We start from the raw sequence: 21,660 nt of genomic DNA, 5'->3' as shown, positions 1-21,660 counted from the left end.
AGGCAGCTCACACCACTGTTCCTTGGACGGGAGGGTCCCAGGACAGAAGAGGAGGAAGGGATGCCCCCCCCCCCAACCCCCAGCATGTTCTTCAAAAGCGGCACCTTCGGGACACATTCAGAGACTATGAGGGAACGGATTTGGAAGAAGCAGTGAACGCCAAGACCGTGAAACAGAGTAGCGCAGGTCATCGGGAGAGATTGTCTTTTAATGGGCTCCTCCAGCCCCACTAACCAGCCAGGCACTCCCCCTGCCCTGCCGTCCCCAGGGTCCAGTCTCCTTCCCATCCCCGATGTGATCACCCTGTGCACCACCATCCCAGAGCCTGGAGAGGTTGACAGGGGCCGGGCTGACCTGGGGGCACACCCTCGGTCCTCCCACTGCGCCCCTGCTTCCCTCCGGCCCTGTCATACTCCCCCACAATCAGTGACCCCTCGGCCCCCTCCTCCGAGGACTGGTCTGCTTGTTTGCTGGGCCAGAGCATGAATCCCTCGGCCCCATATCTGATGTCTGACGCACGGTCCATGCTCAGGGGACTGAAATGCTGGGTTAACAGCTACTCCCGAGGGCCAGATCCAGAGACTGTGTCTGAGAAGGAATCGGAGCAAGGGAGGGCCTAGGTGCCAGGCCGGAGTAGACTCCTTGGTCCCTCCCCTTCCGGGCCTCCTTCTCCCGCAGCCCTGCAGGAAAATGCCCATTATTTATATCCACACTTCTTTAGTCCTGGAAGATGAGCCCAACTTGGTCCACATGATTATCAGAGGGACTGTGGGCAGCTGCTTCTCCTATTCTTGGCAATCACTCATTTGGGTGCTTTTGCCGGAGGGCCCTGCTGGGCAGTGGGAGATGGTCTTCATTCAGGGGAGGGGGTGACCCTTGCTGAGCCTTCTCTCTCCTTGAGGTGGGAGACCGGACCTGGAGAGCCCCTCCTTCCTGCACCTGCAGCTCCAGGGGGAAGAGAGCAGAGTCCCTCAGGTACAGCAGGCCCCCACCGGAGACCCGAGGGGGTGGGCGGCCCAAGACCAGGGCCTGGCCCAGCTTGCGTAGCTCCCGGAGCCATGGGCAGGGCAGTAGTCTGCTTAGACAGAAAGCTCAGATGGCAACCGGCCACGCCCAGTGGGTGCCGAGAGCACAGGCTCAGGGATCCGGGTCGGGGCAGGAGGTGGGACCTGGATGGATGACCACTGGTTTTGCTGGGTCAAAGAGGGACCAGGCCCACAGCTCATCAGGGGCTTGTTTCTAGTCTTAAAAGAGGCAAGGAGGGTCTTTTGAGAAAGGAGGGACAAGCCCCCAGCCCCTTTCCCTGCAGAAAGCCTTGGCACTAACCACTTGGCTTCCTGGAAAAGAGACATTGGATCTTGACTTAGATCCTTTGATTCTAAGCACCCCTGTGGAAGGTGGTCTTAAACTTTGTGGGGGATATGAAGTTGCCCTGTGATGTGCTGTGAGGACATAACAGCCAAAGTGTCAGCTGGTTCCAGATCGTCCGGCTGGCGAGCAGAGGAGCCTGCCGGTGGGACAAAGACAGGAGCTACCAAGGCCACCCCGCTCTGCCCATTCGAGGCCTCCACTCCTGCCTCTGACCCTACCATGTGACTGCCCCTAGCATGCCGCCTGGCTCTCAGGAGGTGCTCAGCCTGCTGGGTCCTTTGCTGGCCCTTTTGTCTCTCCTCCTGGCCCCTGGCCAGCTTCCTGCTTCTGGGGCATTCTGGGCCCCTGCTTGGTTTGTCTCCCTGCCTCTCTCCTGACCCCGACTGCACTCCTGCTTTATTTCCCCACCCACGACAGTGACCCTGGGGCCTCTGCAGAGCTGGGTGGGGTGGGAGTAGTGGGTGTGGCCACAGGAGCTGGACCATCTGGATTTCAATCCTGGCTTGATACTGTCCTATAGCTTGGTGTCTCCGTGCCTCACTTATGCCATCTGTAAGGTGGGGATGATGATAACAGTAGCACCTGAGAACAGGGCTTGGGGAAGGACTAAATGAGTTGATGATTGAGTTCTGAGGTCAGTTCCCGGCATGCAGCGAGCACCCGAGAAATGTCCATCCTTTTCAGCCCAGGCCCTTCCTCGGCTCTCCGGATACCACTCCTAAGTGTCCTTGCCAACTGCCCTCCTGCTCTCCTCCTGCCCCTTCTCAGGCCCTGCCCGTACCCCAGCCCCCACGGCCTGCGGCTGGCAGGGCCCGAAACTCCACCAGGTACGTGCTCAGGCCATCCCCTTGTCTGCATTTCATATCAGACAGGTTCCAGGGTCTGGGATGTCGTTTTCTAGGGACCCTGATCCCCGAAGGCTGGAGATAGTGGCAAAGTGATGAATGTAGGGGACGGGGGCTGTGGGGTGTCATGAGTTGGTTAAAGCTGCTGGAACCGAAGGAGGAATAAAACACTGCGTGTTTGTGCAGACCCAGAGCCGTCCTTTCTTTTCCCCTCTAAGGACAGAGCGAGCCAGGGCGGGCAGAAAGTCAAGGACATGGTGAGTCTGGTGGGGACAGGGGGCAGTAGAAGAGGGCCAGGCTTTACGACCTGGAGAAGCAGAAGAGGCTGGACCAGGAGACAAAGAAGAAAGGCTTAAGAGGCAGAAGGAGGCCACGGGGGTCGTGAGAGCTGCACTGCCCCTTACCATGCTTGGTCTCCTAAGTTCATGGGGACATCGACGGGCTGACCTCTAGGTAGCCGCCTGCCTTAGCCCTGCCCGCTGACTCATTCTGGATGGTTCTTTTCCCTGTCTCTTTTTGGTCTCAATACTGGGCTTGTGGGGAAAGGGAGAGTCAGGACTTCCTTGCTCTGCCTGCTGTGTTAGCTCTCAGCGTGGGGCTCTCAGCTCCTGCCAGGCACCTGAGCACCCTCATGGGAAACCCCCACCATTCCATTTCTCCCCCCTCCCCCTAAGCTGCTTGGAAGGGCATGTGGCAAGGGGGTGCATTCAGAGGAAAGAATTAGTGGATATGATCTTGGAACTCCTGGTGGATGGAACAGAAAGAAAACACAGCAGACACCGGGGAATAGAATATGATTCAACATTACATCCATCTTTGGGACTCAGAGTAAATCAAAGTGTCCCAAACCAGAATAGCTACGGGGCAGAATAATACAGTCCAGTTTGCAGAACACGGGGATGCTGGTCCTGTCCTCCAATCCACAGGTGCCAAAGGAGTCGTGGTGGTGAAGCTTTTTTTTTTTTTCTCCCAGAAATGTGGCATCTGGTCTGGGCTGAATTTACAGGGCAGGCCCATTCATACCCCAGTCTCCTGTGTGGCAACGGTCTTTGGCAAAAGTCCCTCTGTGTGATGCTGGCATGCTCCTTGGTCCACAAGCATATGGGAGATCCCAGTGGGGATGAATGAGGCTTGGAGAGCTTTCCAAAATCATTGGTTTTCCCGAGACACTAGCTAAAGGGGGCAGGGTGTATGGGCAAGTATTGGTGGGAACTGCAAGGGGAATCCAGACCTTGGATACCTTCTAGAGTCATGGCTGTCCCAAACTTCCTTCCAGTAAGATATCCATGGGCCCTTCTACCACAGCTGCGCTTGGACCACAAGCTTGTGGGCAGATGACATGAGACCCAGGGGGCGTGGGTTCCCAGGGAGCTCGCTGGGAGCCCACCCCATTTGCTCCCGTCCCAGAAAGCACCAGGAATGTAAGAGTGAGATTATAGGACCAATATGGAATCTGTGTTCATGTCAGGGAAAGGGGAGTGATCTATAAGCCCAACCACTTGAGGCACTAGAACTACAGTTAGTGACGAAGCCCTTGCAACACCCACCCCCCGGACTGGTCTTGACCACCTTTGCACGGGAGACAGTTTAGCTAGAAGACCCGGCTACACTGTCTGGATGAGAGACATGGTCGTTTTGGGTGAAGTTCAAAGGCCACAGGTTCCCCCAAACTCTGGCTTCTTAGAGGGCATGGGGCAGGGGGTGTGTCCTGTCACAGGTACCCACCACCATGGAATTTCCCATGATGCAGAGGGAACTAGGTGAGGTTCTGACTCTGCAGAGGGAACCACCAGGAAGGATGGAGATTCCTGGTGGCTTGTTAGAGGAAAAGAGAGGTTGCCATGGTGACAGGGGAGGTGGGCCCAGAAGCACCGGGGAAGGAAGGCAGCTCAAGCCAATGGTAGTTCTAGTGCAGGATGCCCTCCGTTCACACCTTATTGTCAGTGCACTCCACTGGGCCTCTGGCCTGGCCTAGGGCAGCCTCCGGATCTGTCACCCAAGAGCCTCTGGTTGCTACTGGAAGCCCCAGGTTCTGGGAGCACTTACCCCATGGATGCTCTCTGCTTGGGGGGAGTCCCCTGGAAACTCCCTTCCAGTCCATGACCTCAGTGTGGCCCCCGGAGATGGGGAGAGGCTACACTCTGGCAGGTGGGAAGCAGGAAGGAGAGGGGAAGTCGCTGTGCAGTTTCCTAATTGTGTTATGCACCCCCCTCCCCAACTCCTGCTGCCCAAGCTTCTGTATGGCAATTCCTGCTGCCCAAAATGCCTTCCACGCTTTTCCCCTTTGCTAACTCTTATCTTTCCTTTTGTTTCTCAGTTCAGAGGACACAGTCTCCGGCAATCCCTCTGTCCTCTCTCCCGTCTGGGTGAGATGCCCCTCCACGTTTCCACACCTGCTGCCCTTCCCCCATAGCGTGCTCAGCACGGGTCGTCCAATGGCCCCTTGGCCTGTATGTCTCACTTTGGGAAGAAGATGAGAACACAGACCTTGTTTGACCCGTTTCCCTTCCAGGGCCTGGCCCAGAGTCAGGCACCCAATCAGTGTTTGCTTGTTTGATGGGTAGGGACGGGGAAAGCAGATAAGATTTTCCGAAACAAATCCTATCTCTGGAAACCCACAGACCATTCAAATGTGGTATGCGATCTTGGCTTTGGCTCTCCAAGCAGGTGAGGAGAGAAAGATCTTACAGAATCCCGCCGCACGTCTCCCTCTTGCTGCTCTAGAATTGGGGATGGAGGTGCAGGTAAGGGGGAAGGAGGAAGTTAGGGCAACATGCACTTGTCCATGGCTAAGTGTCAAGTTCAGAGGGGAGAACAGTCAGCGAGAAGGCGTTAGAATGTCAAACTCTGGCACCCCAGCCCACCCCGATGGTCTCTGGTGTAAATACTGTGTAACTCGGAGTTAAACGTCCCCCGCTGGCTGACTCCCAGAGCCTTCTCCGGGGGGGAATGCGCCTTCTTGGAAAGCGTTTCTCCCTGGACACCCTCCACTGTTTCCTCTTTGGAATGTTTCACACTGGAGACTTGTCCCTTGAGATGCAGATCGGTATCTTGCCCACCGAGGGAGCTGGGGCTGGCAACCGCAGGGAGCCAGAAGCCAGTCTTCCCTCTCTTCTGTGAAGGACCTCCACGGTCCAGTTTGTGTTCCAGAAGGATATAGACGGGGAATCCAGCTCGGACACTCTGATGTGTGTAAACACGAGGTTCCGCTTGGGACACAGCCTGGCCCCAGGAATTTCCCAGCATGCATAGCACTTGGCAGAGAGAGTTCGATGAGTGGCACCTAGATGCAGGAGTGGGGAATGAGCCACGGAAGGGGACGGCTGCGGCCAATGTCAAAGGAGTCATAGCAATATCAGAAAGAGAGAATGAGATCGAGCCAGCAGCGCTCCTCAGCTGCATGTGGAGCCCTGAGCTCTTTCCCAGAGGGCCAGGAAAAGGCTTTGCCTGCCGGTCTTATGGCTAAACCCCTCCACCACCACCACCTCCACCAGAAGATGGGGAATGTTGGATGTTGTCAGATCTCCCGGTCGAGGCAGCAGGGTGTCGGGGAGAAGAGAAAGTGAGGCCACCATCAGCGATTCAGGAAGAAGGACTTGAGAGTCTGGAAGAAAACTGACTTCTGTTTCTGCTTCTGTTTCTTCTTGATGATGGGCACCCACACCAGCCCGCACACCAGCATCATGAGTCCCAGAGACAGGAAGGCAGGCCCTATCATCTTAAGGACTTTAAGGCTGTTGACACCCAGCTTCAGGGTGTAGGCCAAGCAGGTGATGACCACGCCGAAGAGGAGGATGGCGCCGCCCACCGACATGATAATGATGGGTTTGCGGTAGATTTCCCACTTGCTCCGGGGGGCGGCGGTCCACACGGACTCACTTCTGGAGCTGATGCACAGTGAGCTGGCCGTCTGGCTGGGCAGCAGGTCCTTGGATTCTGGAGACTTCTCATCGATCTCCGGGGCCTTGGGGAGAGCCTCCATCGTCATGGATCCTCGGGACTGGGCACCTGGTACCCGCAACACTTAGGAACAAGGGTGAAGCCCAAGGAGTCCCCACACTCCCTTCCTGTTCTCAGCATCCGTCTCTGGTCTGGCTCTGAGCGGAGGGCGACACTGGGTTTTGTGCTGAAGCCAAACAGAAAGTCAGATGAGATCCACATAAATAAGAAACCACTCACTGTCATGTTTCTTTGTTTTTTTCTTGTGAGAGATAAATATTATAGCAATCAGATCAACTGCTTTTAATATTTAAAACAGGGAACAGGGTACCCCTTTAAAAAAAGAAAAGCAAAAGCCGTGTTGTTGCGAATGACATCTTATTTTCAGACTCAATGACTTTCTAGCTGTGTGACTCGAGTGAGTTGCTTAACATCTCTGTGCCTCAGCTTTCTTATCTACAGAATGGGGATAACAGCATTGCTCATGTCCAGCTGCCAGAGGCTGGATTTGAACCCGTTCTGTTCTTGCTCTCGCTCTTACCGTCTGGAGGACATCTTTCAGCCCAGCCCAGGATTTTATGGGCTTTTCAGCCAGGGACGGTCATGCCCCAAGTTCAGAGCGTGACCTTTGAATAGCTAAGTGCCCCCTTGCCCCGCCTTCCGTGACGATGACATCAGGTCAATCTCAGGCCTGTAAAGGTACGGAGTCTAGCTGGTGACCTGCTCTGATTTCTCATCTGAGCCCGGCCGTGTACCTCTCAGTCACCAGAGCCCTCTCTTCCCCTGGTACTTTCTGTGTGTGGGAGGAAGGTGAGCTTGGAGAGAGCCCCGGTCCGCTTCCCGGAGGCCCTCACTGACTCCCTGGCCCGAGGCATCATCCTTGACTTGTCTCCAGAAGGTCTGGCCTGTTGCACCCCAGAGATCCTGCCTCCCTTTCAGTGAGCAAGCGAGTGAACGAACAACGGACTGTCCTTTCTGCTTCCTCCCTCCCGATGGTCCCCAGCATGAATTCAGCATTTTTTACAACACTGTTTGGATGGGTTCTTCCTCGCGGAGCCTGGTGCCTCCCTGGGTTAAGCTCTGGGACCCTGCTGGCCACGCTCTCCTCCTGTGTCCCCAGGCCACAGACTCTCCCACTGTTCTCAGCAGGGCCCTTCCTGCCTGCCCGGATTGACTTTCCTCAAGCAACACTCTCTCCAACCTCTGCTCTGTCTCCCTCCTCCGATGAACTGTCTTGGGTCCCCGGCTCCTGTTCCTTCCATCCTGTTCCATCCACCCCCCTCTTCTGTTTTGGTTTCGGCCTCTTCGGGGTCCACCCAAATCAGACTGCTTTCCAATAGCCAAACGTGTATTGGGGAAGGGAGACAACTCATCCCAGACACAGTGGGCTCCCCCAACGCCCCAAATGGGGTGAGCCAGACCCAAATATGGAGAAGATGGTGCAAGTCTGGCCCCTGGGTGAAGGGTAGCCTGGGATCGAGGAGATGGCCTCTGGAGCACCCTGGAACCTGCTGGTTCATCTTTACCAAGGGTCTCCCGTGGAAAGCTGGGTCCCGGAGTAAATGGTTTCTCCTCCAACACTTCCCACCATGTTCATGCCAAACTTGATCCCTCACCTCCCACCCGCCTCCACCCCACAGCAGCTCAGGCCTGAACCGACCGTAATGCCCCCCCTTTCCAGAACAAGCAGCTACAGAGCCGTCCCCTTTGACATGGAGGAAATGGTGTCGTAGCACGGCCGTGCCTTCAGAAGGTGAATGCTCATGCTCCCGGACACTCATCCAGTTTTTTCTGTGGATGTTCTGACATCTCCAGTAGGACTCCCCCCCACCCTGCCCCCGGGGTGGCCCTTTCTACCACTTGGCAGTGGAGACCCAGGGCAGAAGGGTCTTGTTGCCTTCGGATGCTGGAGGGGTTGGCAGGGAGAAGTAGGAATGCAGAGATTCTCAGTCTGCTGGAGCTGGGTTGGAGCTGGGAGCGAGAGCTCCCGTCTGGGTGGGAGGTGGCCTCTGCCACTCCTGACAATCTGCCTGACAATCCCCAAGTCAGGGTGCTACGAGTTTTATAATACTTTATTCAAGCCCTAAAATATTCTCTATTTTTTTTCCAGTATCATGGTTTCTCAACAGCAGTACTATTGGGGCGGGTCATTCTGTTATAGGGAGGCTGCCCTGGGCATTGTAGGAGATTGTGTTAATGGCCTTGACCTTTGCCCACCAGATGCCAGTAACACCACCACCTCCTCCGGTCACGATCATCAAAAAATGTCTCCGGCAATTGTCAGATGTCCCCTGGTGTGGTGGGGGAGGGGGAAATCACTCTGGTCTCGACCATAGCCCTATACCGGCTTGTCCTTCCTGCCTAGCTTGCAGCTGCTCGAGGGCCAAGGCCAAGCTGACTCATCCTCCACGGGGGGCCTCCCTTCTGGCCCTTGGCAGGCTCTCCAAGGGCCTGGCCCCCTGCTGTAGCCGTGTGAGGGACCCAGGTACATGTGGGGAGCTGAACCAGCCCTGTGAGAACAGTTTTCAGGTTTGGATTAAGTTCCTGGGGGCTTGATCTGTACATCTCAGAGGCTCCCTCACTCCCAGCAGTGGGTTGACTGGTCCACCCAGAATGTCAGAAAGTGACCTTATTCGGATTAGAGGCCTTGGCAAGTATAAGGAAGGCAGGGGTCTCCCGCCGAGGTCATCCTCAAGTAGGCCGGTCCAATGACCGTGTCCTTATAAGAGGAAGGAGAGGAGAATGTGACATACGGAGGGGAAACCCTGCTGAACGTGTGAACAGAGGTTGAACCAATGTCCTTACGAGCCAAGGAGAGCCGAGGATTTCCAGCCTCTGCCAGAAGCTGGGAGGGCGGCGCAGCCCGGTTCTCCCTCAGAGCTCCTAGAAGGAACCAGCTCTAAGGACTCCTTGATTTTTGGACTCTGCCCTCCCATACCATAAGAGAATAAACTTTTTTGTCTTCGGTGACTGCGTCTGTGGGAATTTGTTACAGTGAAACTGAACACACCTGCCGTTCTTTAACGTCCGGGACACCTCAGCGGGGGACAGGTGCTGAGGCCCGGAGGCTGGGCCTGTGGGGGAGACGGCGGAAGGAAGGAAGGAAAGCCGGAGGTCGGGCCTCCTGGACCCCCCACAGATTTGAATGTGGGCTCAGCCCTCAGGGCAGCCATTTGAGAAGAGAATGATGGGTCCCTCTCCCCCAGAGGCCACGTTTGGAGTATCCGGAGGCAGACTTAGTGGACGGAGACTATAGCTCACTGCTGGGGTTGGGCAGGCCGCAGGCTGGTGCCAAGATGGCGCCTCAGTCTGGGACCCCACAGCCACAAGAAGGAAAGAGGGACAGCCCTGAGCCTGAACGGGCACTGATCTCCCAACACGACACGGACGAAGAGCGGCCAGGCAAACTGTCATTTACATAAAACCCCCATTTACATAAAATGAGATTCCATTTACATCAAATTCAAAATCTGTGCTATTTCAATGAGGAGAGTGGTTGCCTTTGGTGGGGGTGTGGTGGAGACATGTCGGACACTTCTGGGGGGGCTCGAACGTTCTGCTTCTCGATCTGCTACAGCTGGCTCTGTGGGTCCCCTTCGTGCTGGAGACTCGCCGTAGGGCTGCTTTTCTGTGTGGAGGTTAAACGGCAATCAAATGTTTAAACAAAGGTAATTGAAAGGTCTAACTAAAGGCAACATGGTCCCTTTTTCTGGATTCTGACTAGAATAGACCGACTGGACAAAGACATCTGGGGATAATTTTAAGGGAGTCAGAATTTGGATTAGGGATGAGATGACACCAAGAATTTAAAATTTGTATTTGGAATGATAACGATCCTGGGGACACAAAAGAAAATGTCTTAAAGATACGGAGCTTAAAAAAAAAAAAAGACATGGAGCTAAGGCTTGGAACAACGTACAGGGAAGAAATGCCGTGATGCTATGAAAACCTCAGACTCCGTCCAGAGGCAGGTTGACGAGATGCTCAGTGACAGTAAATCCGTGGTGGATACACGGACGCTCACTATGGTTACAATCTCTACTTTTATGTATGTCTGCAAATGCTTATAATAATGGGAAATGGAATATACAGACAGACAATGGCCAGACCATGTCTAAAGCCAGAACTTTGAGGGGCACCTGGCGGGCTCAGCCAGTAGCACTAAGCTCTTGATGAACTCCAGGTCGAAGGTTCGAGCCCCATGTGGGGAGTGGAGACTACTTAAAAAACCAGAACTCTGACCGCCTACCCCCACCCCACCACAGGCTGCAGGAACCAGCCCAGGAAGCCAGCCTGCTTTGTATAAGTCTGACTTTTAGGAAATCAGAGCACCCTCTCCCACAACCAGGCTAGAAATCCAGACACTAACCAAGGACAACTGCCTTTTGACGAAGCAATTCCATGGGGGAAAAGAAAGTCCTTTCGACCGACGTCGATGGGGCGACTGATGTTCTACTAGAAAAAAAATGAAACCTGACCCCCGCCTCATGGCCTCCACCCAAGAATTAATTGAGACAGATCACAGGCATAACCTGGACATAAAAGCGAGAATGAGGACGATTTTAGGAGGAAAAGAGAGGAATACCATTGTGACCCACAGGCAGGCGGACTTTCTCAGGACAGAGTAGGCAGTAAGCAAGCATGAAAACAAAAGCAATTAAGTAAGATTTCGTCTTCATCGGAAACTCCTGCTCATTAAAGGCTCCTAGAAGAGGTGAGCAGGCAAACTATAGGCTGGGAGAAAAGATTTTGCAAAATACGTATTTGTCAAAAGATTTGTACCTGGAACACGCTAAGAACTACATCTGATGGGTAACAACCATTCGCCAGCCTAATTTTCAAAACGCGCTAGAGGTTTAGACAGACCATCCCGAAGGAAGATGAATGCACGGACACGATGCTTGACGGGGACACTCAACAGCGAGATGCACATGAAGAACACAAGGAGACGCACTTGGACGCCTCCTAGAATGCACGACGTTTAAAAATCTCACAACCAGGGCGCCTGGGTGGTCAGTCGGTGAAGCGTCTGCCTTTGGCTCAGGTCACGATCTCAGGGTCCTGGGATCGAGTCCCGTGTCGGGCTCCCTGCTCAGTGGGGCGCCTGCTTCTCCCTCTCCTTCTGCCCTTCCTACCCCACTTGTGCTCTCTTTCTCTTTCTCTCAAATAAATAAATAAAATCTTAAAAAAAAAAAAAAAAACAACTCACAAGACAAATGGTGACCCGTACGCTACTGGCAGAATATAAAACGGCACAAACACTCTGGGAACGGGCTTGGTAGTTTCTCACAAAATTAAGCACACGCCCACCCTTCTCCCCCAGAGTTCCCCTCCCAGCTACTTCTTTGTCCCGGAGACACAGAAGCCTGCGTCCACAAGTGACTTATTGAAGAACATTCATCAAGCAGCTCTCCCGACAACAGCCCTGGCCAGAAACTCACCCAACGACAGATTGTAGATTCATACAACAGAATATGAAAGCCATGGAGAGGACTGAACGACGTAAGGGAACAAGGTTCTCACGGACACACAGCCTGGATGTCTCCCAGCCATACCAGGTGAATGTATCCAAGAGCAACATTATTGTAGATTTCCATTTATAGGGCCTTCTAGAAGCTTCTAAGAAGTAATCGAAGGCAACAGAACTCAAAACAGTTTTGTAGGGAAGGGAATTATGGGAAGGAACTAAGGGCTTTCCCCGGGGGTGGATGGAAGTGTTCCATCCGTGGTATTTTTGCTGTGGGTTACATGGGAGGGGGGTTGTCTGTCTGTCTGTCCATATAGCCCACTAAGACTTGTGCATTTCCCTGTGTGCAAACCACAGGCCCCAGGAAAGTGACTGAAAAACCCTAATGATTGGTGGGTTGGGTGGAGAGCTGGTGGAACGACAGCTCCCCCAAGAAAGGCAGGATGTCTCTAGTGGAACACGGGGATCCGTCGTCGGGGCATGGGCAGGAAACACGTTACCTGGAACATCAGAGGTGCGGGCCGGGGCAAAGTGACCCCAGGAGAGGGTGGACATGTTGTTACAGGGAGGTCTGCAGAGTGAGGGAGTCACCCGGAAAAGACCGTGGAGCTGATTCCGATGAGGAGGAAATTTGGGAAGGAAGCGAAGGTGTTTCTTGGAGAAACTGGGATTGGGACAGGAAAGGCAGGTGAGAGATGGAGAGAGACAGGGATTTCACCTTGTCCACCTCGTCTCTGGAAACCTCCCACCCCGTGAAGGAAAACACAGACGTCCCGCAAGCTAGGGATGTGGCGGGGGGGGGGGGGGGGCGCGCGGGCTGGACGGAGCAAAGACTGGGTCTGGTGGCCTGAACGATCCCTTCCAGAAGGGAAGGACCCCCAGGACTGTCCCTTAATCTTGTTAGTGCTGGTCCGCTCACCCACCACGTGTTTGCCTTCGCACCCTTATTTGGAGATACCGCCTACGTGTGTCATTTCGGTGCTTGGCTCTTGACCTTGCATTCCCCCCCAGGGGGGCTACGCAGTGCTCAGCAAACAGTGCTCACCAGCACGGCCCCACTTTCCAAACCACTCCCGTGTGCCAGCCTCCGTGCCCAGGATACAAGAAAGCCAGTCTCCCGCTCTGCAGGGGAGCTCAGGGGGTGCGTGTTTCCTCCCTCCCTGCCCGTTGTGGCTTGCATGGGAAAATATGAAAAAAAAGGCAGGATGTCTCTAGTGGAACATGGGGATCTGTTGTCGGGGCGTGGGCAGGAAACCCGTTACCTGGAAAATCAGAGGTGCGGGCCGGGGCAAAGTGACTCCAGGACAGGGCGTCTCCAACAAATGAGGCGAGGAGATGTCTCAGATGCCAGGGGAGAGAAGCTGCTGGAGGACCTGGGCATTTTCTCACGGGATCACGTATTCGTCCCCCAGCGTAGAAATGGTTTGGGGCCATGCGTGTGGATTATGCAAGGTGCCAGGCGACAGTGAGGGTCCAAGACGATAAAGACCAAACGCTTCCCCTCCAGCGTCTGAAATACACCATGTAGGGCCACTTTCTCCACCCAGAGCACCCCTCTTCCTGCTGGTGGCTCTAGGAGGGGGGCCCCATTGCCCTCACTCCCATTTTACAGATAAGGAAACTGAGGTCCAAAGCTGCCTGGCCCCAAACTCTGGTCTGTTATCCACAGCACAGTGCTTTCTCAGGCGTGGCACCTGCCTCTGCTTCTCCCCGGTGCTGTCTTCCCTGCCCTCCCCCCGCCCCTTCCTGCTCATCTTCACCTCGGCGCTCCTACCGGCCTTTGCTGGCCGCGTTCTCCTCCGAACCTGCTGAAACTTGGTCAGTATTAGCAGGTTCGAGACTAACCAATAAAATGACAGGGTGCCCAGGGAAATTGCAACAAATGCTCTTTCTTTCTTTCTTTCTTTCTTTTTTCTTCTTTGGGTGCAAGAATGTGCCAACGACTGCATACACAGGACATACACCAAAAATATTTGTTGTTATGAGAGATTCGATTTCTGTTTAAGCTGGGCAGCCTCTGTGCTCTCCAGCAAGCCCCATAAGAGACCCCTCCGTGCTAGGGCCTGGGGTTATCTGTTGGTTCCCAAGCGTCTGCTCCCTGATAGGAGCTGGGCTATTCTGGGAATCGCAACGGACCCAAAGCAGAGCTCGGGAGGGGAGGGGGCTCACACTGCCTTGCTGGAGGCTGGGCCCAGAGACCCAGGTTGTCCCGTGGGAGCATCGGGGAGGGCGGGCTGGCAATACAAGCCTCGGAAATGACACGAAGGATTATTTCTGAGAAAGACCATGTGCATGGGTTTTTTGGTGACATTCCCGAGCCCTGGAAGGTCTTGCTCTCTCTCTCTCCCCTGGAGTTGCCCCCCCCCCCCCCCCGCCCCACGAGGCCGCCGGTTCCAGACGCTGCCCTCCCTTGAACAAGACGTGCAGTGGGTGACCCCATTCCTCTGATAAGGTGAGTGGGGCCCAGTGCCTGAGCTGATAAAGTGGAGGCCAGAGCGTTTCTGAATACACTGCCGCCGTCACTACCACTGGGCCACCCCGTCTGTCATCTGCTCACGGCACTTCTAGGAAGGGAAGTTCCCCAGAGGCCACGCTCCACCCAGACAGTGCCACTCACCCCCCTCTTCCCGTCACCCAGCCAGGACCCAGACCCTGCCCAGCTCAGGGGATGGCGTCTGCTTTTCCACGGACGATTGGTCTGCCCTACGTGTTTCAGTCCGCGCTCTGCGCCTGCCTAGTTTCTTCCTGCTGAGATGAAGCCTGTCCCAGCCAGCCCGCTGTCCCTTGTTTCCCTGGCACCTGCCCTCGGCGCCTGCCACACCCGCATGCTGCCGGGAGCAGCAGACGCTGAGGTCTGATCTGGGATTCCCAGGAGGACATTCTGGGTGTGAGTCCCCACCCCTGCCGCCGCCCATGCAACACCAGGAACGGGAGGGGGCTGCCTGGTGCTTTGCTGTCTAGCCTTTTTGTTCCTGCCTCTGCCCAGGTTTGAGACTGAGGTCCCTGCCCGGCCCTCCCCGCCCCTCCCAGTGGCCAAGGGTGAAGTCTAGATGCTCTACACCTAGGGCTGAAGCCCCCGTCTGCACACAGCTTCCCAGCTACGGGGCCCTCAGCAGGGCAGCCCTCTCCTCCCCTGCCCCTGGGCTGTCACCGTTCTCCCTGGGCAGTCCCCTCCAGCCTGCTGGTGGCCGGTTCTCCCCGTCCTGAGGCTCGGTTTGGCATATTTGCATTCCAATTCCAGTTCAGAGACTCAGCACACCACCAAGCAAAGTTAAAAATCAGCCCGTTTCTCCAGGGAAATGGGAGGGCAGAGGGGACCGATCCCCTCCTTACTTACTGTCCTCAGTGTCCCAGGGGAGAGGATGATGAACCTGGGAATCGCACGCGGCTTGCACGGGAGGCGGAACCCAGCAACGAGTTTCTGTTCAAGTCCTGCATCCCAGCCAGAGAAAGCCTCCCTGGCCCCATCGAGGAGCTGATGTGCCTCTGATCCCAGCCACTGAGCGGGCTCCAGTGGGGATGAGCTCACCAGGATATGGGCTAATGGGTTAACCCTTTGCGGGCTGCTGGCACAGGCACTCTCGTGATGTGGCTTTGTCTCAGCTCGGCTCTGCCACTGTTGGGTAAACCTTGTGAAAAATTAATGAGGCTTCTCTGCAGTCTGTCATCGAGTTTGAGTGGAGACCTGCATTAGGCTGGTGTCTTGGCAGGGCTGCTTCTCCTGGCCCCGGCTCAGACATCAGGCAAGCGGGGCTTCGTGGGTTGGTGGAGTGAGTGTTGGTGATGGCGGAGATGGACGGCCAAAGGCTGCCTTTCCCAGAGGCTCTGCAGGCTCCGTGCAGCGCAGGCCGTGACAATGAGATCCAGGAGCCGTGTGGAGTCCTTCCGGGGGATGGAGAGGGCAGGTGGAGGCTTACTTAACGTCCTCCGTTCTGAGATGGTGGGGGTGCCCCTGGGAACTTTCCGGAGCCTGTGGGTGGGCATCTCGGGTGACAAAAGGGCAGGAGCACAGCGGGGTCCTGCCCCACCCCAGGCCCAGGTGTCTCTGGACAGGGGGCGGATGTTCACCCTTGCCCCACCTGGCTTCCCCGGTTAGGCCCCCGTGGCTTTGCGTGTGACTGTAATGAGAACGGAATGATGGTCCACTGGGATGGCGCGGAAGGGTCTCTACCTCTCTCACAAGCTGCTTGTAAGGCGTTGGGTTGTCTGTCCCCAAGGTGCCCCAAGGGGTACCCAGAAGCCAACAAAACTGCCTGAAACCCTGCCAGCCAGACTGGCCACGGGGTGGGGGAGAGTCCTTGCCACGGGTCCCAGTCCACGGAGTGGAGGGACTTCCTCCGTGGTCTATCAGGGAGACCCTCCCAGGGATGCGGAAGACCAAAGCCGGTGAGGGAACCTTCCATCTCGGCCAGCTTGATCTCTGTGCACAAACGAACAGGAAATCTCCAGACTGGGAAGAGTCTGGAGAGTCTGACTGGGGGAGATGGCAGGAGGGTGGCCGGGAAAGGCATGCACTCTCTGCTCAGGGGGGATGGGGACAGTGTCCGCGGGAACTGCAGCAGGAGGCTTTCCACGATGCTCTGCTCTGCCATCACCGCTTCTGCGTCCGCGCTCTCCAATCCAGGAAGAAACCCTGGAGTGAATTACCCTGCCATGCACATAATCAAATCAGTCTTGTTTTCCCTCCGTCCGGGCTCCCATGCTTGCTGCGTGGGCCGCGGGGTGTGGCAGGTGGCAGGTGGCGTCAGCATGGCCGTGGGGGAGACCGGCCCTTGCAGACGACTTTGTCCATGTCAGCACCAGTCCACGTTCTTGGCCTGTGTCGTAATCCACTGACTGCCCCGTGGAGCCCTCTGACGTAGCTCTGCGAGGCGTGCTGCTATCCTGGTACTGGGCTTTGCACAAAGGACTTCTCTGAGCCTTGACTTCTCCACTTGGCGAGTGGACGTGATCATTAGGACCTCGGAAAGCTTGTGTGGGGGTTGAATAAGCAAAGGCACACAGCAAGGGCTTAATGAAGGCAGCTCTGTGATACACAGAGTGTATGCGTGTGTGGGATACACATATATGTACACGCATGTGTGTATGTAGGTACACACAGAAGCAATGTACATATGTTAGCATATATGCAGAAGGGGGGATTGGGTCTAGGGGAAAATGTCTGGGGTTGAAGCTGCTCTGTGTTCAGGCTCAGCCCTCGTGGGACAGAAGAGGAGGCGTGGGAAGCCGGCGTGGTCCCTGAGCAGCTGACTCCAGCCACCCCAGGAGGAGGGGCTACTGAGGGAGCTGGGCTGCAGAAGGGGCAGAATGAAAGCCCGGTGTTGCCTGGGGGATGGCTCTTAGCCCTCTGACCTCCATCCTGGAGCTCCCAGCCGCTGCGGCAGCTCTGCTCCCCCTTGCCGGCTAGTCCCATGTTCCAGGATATGACTAATGGGGTGACTGACCACCGAGGTCTGCCCGGAACGGAGGGGTCTCTGGGACACAGTGTGGGACTCCTGGGCTCAACCAGGCCAGTGCCAAGCCCAGCAGGAAGAGCTGGCTACCCTGATAAAGGCATTTGGAGCCTCTGTGTCTCTGCACACGGGCTGTCCTCTTCTGGAATGTTCCTTCTGCCCATCTCCGTGGAGCCACTCTGTGGGACCCACTCCTGGGGCTGGTGCCAGCAAGGGAGGCGAGCAGGCAGGGGTCCCACGATGGGCTGCGGGACTACAAGTCTAGGGAAGGGCTGTCTGTGTTGATACCCACGCTCTTTGCTTCAGTGTCTTTTTGCCGGATCTTAAGAACCATTCATGGCGGCTTCCTATCTTAAGAAAACCCAACAACCAAAAAAAGAAAAAAAACAAAACGCCAACACTTTTGGAGAATAAGTTTGCACCGCAGTGATGTTTCTGACCCAGACCTTGCCAGAGGGGTGATATAGATACCGGGTGAGGGCCCCCTGTCCCCGTGCTCTACAGGACCCTCAGCCCCCTCTAAGACGGTCAAGAGGCCTTTTGCTTTCCGGGGTCCGGGAAAATCATGCAAAGCAACTACTCAAAATCAGGCAGCCCCGGGAAGAGCCACCCCCTTCCACCCGCCCCAACTCTCTGGCCAGTCTTTGTCTCCTTTCCCATCAAGGGCACCATGGCCAAGGAGATGGGACTCGATGGCCCTGAGTCTCTCCTGGTCTGACCCCTCTGTCCTCTTGAGCAACTCAGTTATGTAACGCTGTCTCCTGGTCCCTCCTGCCGGGTCAGGCGCGGGCACAGAGCCTTCTCCTCCAGCCACTCCAATCTCAGCTTCTCTCTTTCTACTTGGCTCCTTTCACACTTTTCCCTGGCGTCTACCTATCCATTTCCTCCTGTCTGACAGTTCTCAAGACGTCCTGATTTCCTAGGGGAAGTTGGGGGGTGGGGGAGACACCCAAGGAGACACTACTGCCCTTTTCTTTGTACCTATTAACGCTGCAGCCCGGCCAGGTCCTGCGCAGTGGGAATTTTATAATGTGGGATGGGGGTTGGGGGGTGGGGACCTGAAGCCAGTCGGAGTGGAGCCAAGGAGGAAGACATATCTTCAGGGGGATGGATCAGTGACATCAAGAGCCTCCAGGAGGTCCAGTCCCAGTGGCTCCAAGGCCAGTGGTCATCTGCCCCGGGGCCAGACCTGGGGCGGGGGCGTGGTCAGAGGCCAGAGCCACCTGCTCCTTGGGTGCGGCTGCCATCTAGTGGCGAGTGTGGATAGTGTCGCTGTCCTAAGTTCAATGATTTCTTGGTTCTCCTTGGTCCCTGGCAATCTGTCAGTGGTCCGCATTTAACCCAGGACCTGAAGCTGGAGAAGTCGGCTTCCCGACCTTTGCTGATAAAAGCGACTTCACAAAAATAGTCATCACCATCGCAGCATGTCAGAGGGTTCAGGCTTGCCGGCTCTTGAATAATTTAGAAGATTCATGTATTCATCACGTCATCAAATATTTACCGTGTGTCTCTTAGATGCCAGGCACATTTCAGTCTGGGCACTGCAAGGAAAGAGATGGCCCCGGTGAACTGTGCAAAAGACAGGCAACTTGGCCAACAGTTCCAACCCAGAAGGAGAAACCCTTCGATGTAGGAAAGTCTGTGCTGTGCTTGGAGAACACAGCGGGAGCTCATCTTAGCACAGACTGGCCTGGGGTAGTAACTGAGATGGGGGAGACGCTTCTTGAAGGGGAAGATGGCGAAGATGAGTCCTGAAGCACATACAGTACAAGAGTCAGAGATAAGAATGATGGAGGGGATGTAGGTTCTGGTGGAGGACGTGGGGTGGGGCAGTTGTCGGTGGAGAAGGTCGTGCTGGAGAGGATCCCGATTCAGGAGGCAAAGTCGGTGACCGTGGCATGGATTGGGAGACAGAGGGAACAGACCGTGGGACAGCATCCACGTTTCAGATCCTTCTCCTGTGACTTCTCCAGCATTTTGCTGTGAATGCCAGGAATCCAGTCAAAATCTTATAGTACGTTATCTAACAGAGTATTCCATTTGTGATACTATTATTATGGAATTTTGGAGCTGGGAAGGATCCCAGAGAAATTATATCTGATATGTTTAAGCAATACTTCTGTTAATATTTATACTGCATCCGGTTTCTCTGCTAAAGCAGTGGTACCTTCCTGTGCCTTGGGGGTTTGGGATGGCATCTTGACCAAGTCTGACAGGGGCGTGTATAACAGCCTGCCCAAGGGGCTCCCTGTCTTAGCTGGCTCCCTCTTCTGACCTCATCACCACAGGAAGAATCAGATGTATTTGTTCCTTTATCTCCTTCCCTCCTTCCTTCCCTCCATCCCTTCCTTCCCATCTCCCCTCCCTCCCTCCCTCTCTTCCTTCCTCCCTTCCTTGCTTCTTTCCTTTTAAATTCAACAAACAGCTTTAACTAGCTGCTATGTGCCAGACTAGGCATATTGGTAACTCAAAGGTGTGTTAAGATTCTGGCCCTGCCCTCAGGGGCCTGACAGTCCAGTAGGAGAGACAGACAGGTAGAAAGGTGTAGACAACTGTCAACAGATAACCCATACCCAGGCAATGGGAGGATCTGGTCCTTGCCCTTCTCTTTCTGGGGTCCCCTCGCTCTAGGCTATTTGGAGAGAGGGGCTCCTGAGTCGGCCGGTCCTCTGTGTACCTTTGCCCTTGGCTGCTGTCTGGTCGTGCCTATCTTTGTCCCAGCCCCCCTCAGTCCTCCGCGTGCCTTTGCCACCACGAAGCTCCACCACCCCAGGGTGTATGCACGGTACTGATCCCAACTCCAAATCCGAGAGAGAGAGCACAGAATTTCCAGGCGGGGAACCACTCAATTATTTTTTTCTGACTCAGAACACTTTCCTTGAGCACAGCTGGTTTGACATAGCAGGTTAAACCCTTCCCAGGGATACCTGCACTACAGGATTCCACGATAAGACTGGCTCTTTTCTTCCAGCGGGCATACAAGTTTATGACTTTTAACACATGGAGGGATTCGGCTAAGCACCACAGTAATCAGGTTAAAGAACCCAAGGTGTTCCCACAGGCTATCCCCGGGTGCCAGCTCTATTCCCTGGCAGTCGCTGATGCGTTGCTCATCTCTGCAATCTTGTCTTTCCCAACAATCGCAGGTAAACGCAATCGTGCACCGTGAAAACTTCTGGGACTGGCTTCTTTCCTTCAGCGTCATGACTTCAGCATTCACTGGGGCTGTTGCTTGCTTGTACCGCTTTGTCCCTGTTAGGGCCGAGGAGGATCGCTTTGGTCCGACGGGTCCAACTGTTCACCCATCCACCTGCGAAGGCCGTCCGAGTTGTTTCTGTGTTTGACGTTTTCTACTAGAGCTGCTAGAAACACTCGTTTCTAGTTTTTTTGTTTTGTTTTGTTTGGTTGGTTGGTTGGTTTTTTGGTTAACGTAAGGTTTCCTTTCTCCGGGAATGGGCCTTCTGGGTCATAGTGTAAATGCACAATTAACGTTATAGATGCTAGGCTGTTTTCCAGGGGAGTCACACCATTTGGATTCCCACCAGCAATGTATGGAAGTTCCCATTTCTCTGCATGCCCATCAGCTTGGCATTCTCAGGGTTTTGTTTTTCCTTTTATTTTAGCCAGCCAAACAGATGTTAGTGTTATCTCCTCTCTATTCCACGCCCTCCTGATGATGCTGAATGTCTCTTCCTATGCTTGTTGTCATCCTTAGGCCCTCACCGGTGACGCACCTGCTGATGTCTTTTGCCCGTTTCTAAATTGGATCGTCTGGCTTCCCGTTGTTGAGTTTTGAGATGTCTTGATACCCTCTGGATACAAGTCCTTCATTAGGGGATATGTGATTTGCAAGTATTTTCTCCCAGTGTGTAGCCAATCTTCTCCTTCTCTCGAGGAAGCGTCTGCGCTTTGGTCGGGGATGATGGCCCCGGGCAGGCCCGGTTTTCCATCGGCCACCAGCTAATGTGGGCCTCCCTCGGCAGGGCATGGAGGGCCATCTCTGTCCTGTACCTCATCCATCAGTGTGGGCTTGGACCTCCGTCCACCCATGGAAGCCAGAACCATCACCAGCCTCTCCTTTGTTTTTTTTTGTTTTTTGGTTTTTTTTTTTTGAGTTAGTTTTTTTTTTAATATTTATTTATTTATTTATTTGACAGAGAGAGAGAGAGAGAGATCACAAGTAGGCAGAGAGAGAGGAGGAAGCAGGCTCCCCGCCGAGCAGAGAGCCCAATGTGGGGCTCAATCCCAGGACCCTGGAATCATGACCTGAGCCAAAGGCAGAGCCTTTAACCCACTGAGCCACCCAGGTGTCCCCTCTCCTTTGTTTTTAAATAACAGTGTGACTTCTACTTGAGCCACCACTGTGCCTGAGGGACAGAAACTGAGTACGGGTCGATCCAATTTTGCTTTCTATTTTTTGGGGCGTTGTTCTGAGTTTGGGGGATGCCAGAGCCTGGAAAGGGGCATTTGATCTTCAAGTCATCTCTAGACGCTGCTTCTGAGCTAGGCACTGCTAAGCCTCTGCTGCTTTAACCTTCACAGCCTTGTTGGATGTGAAAACTCACCTCTACTTCTCCTTCACTCT

The 21,660-nt window shown here is 54.8% G+C and overlaps 1 protein-coding gene across 1 annotated transcript; it reads right to left on the bottom strand.

The window, feature by feature from the left end:
* Positions 1 to 3,001: 3,001 nt before the first annotated feature.
* PIRT (phosphoinositide interacting regulator of transient receptor potential channels) lies at positions 3,002 to 15,096 on the bottom strand. Its single transcript, XM_045983952.1, has 2 exons — positions 14,960 to 15,096; positions 3,002 to 6,342 (listed from the first exon to the last, which is right to left on the bottom strand). Exon 2 carries the CDS (start codon positions 6,202 to 6,204, stop codon positions 5,791 to 5,793), a length of 414 nt encoding a protein of 137 aa, XP_045839908.1. The 5' UTR covers positions 6,205 to 6,342; positions 14,960 to 15,096; the 3' UTR covers positions 3,002 to 5,790.
* Between the last annotated feature and the right edge of the window lie 6,564 nt (positions 15,097 to 21,660).

This window comes from Meles meles, chromosome 18 (assembly GCF_922984935.1).
Source record: "Meles meles chromosome 18, mMelMel3.1 paternal haplotype, whole genome shotgun sequence".
NCBI lineage: Eukaryota > Metazoa > Chordata > Mammalia > Carnivora > Mustelidae > Meles > Meles meles.
Note: the sequence above shows the minus strand (reverse complement) of the source record. Positions and strands in the feature narration are given on the sequence as shown.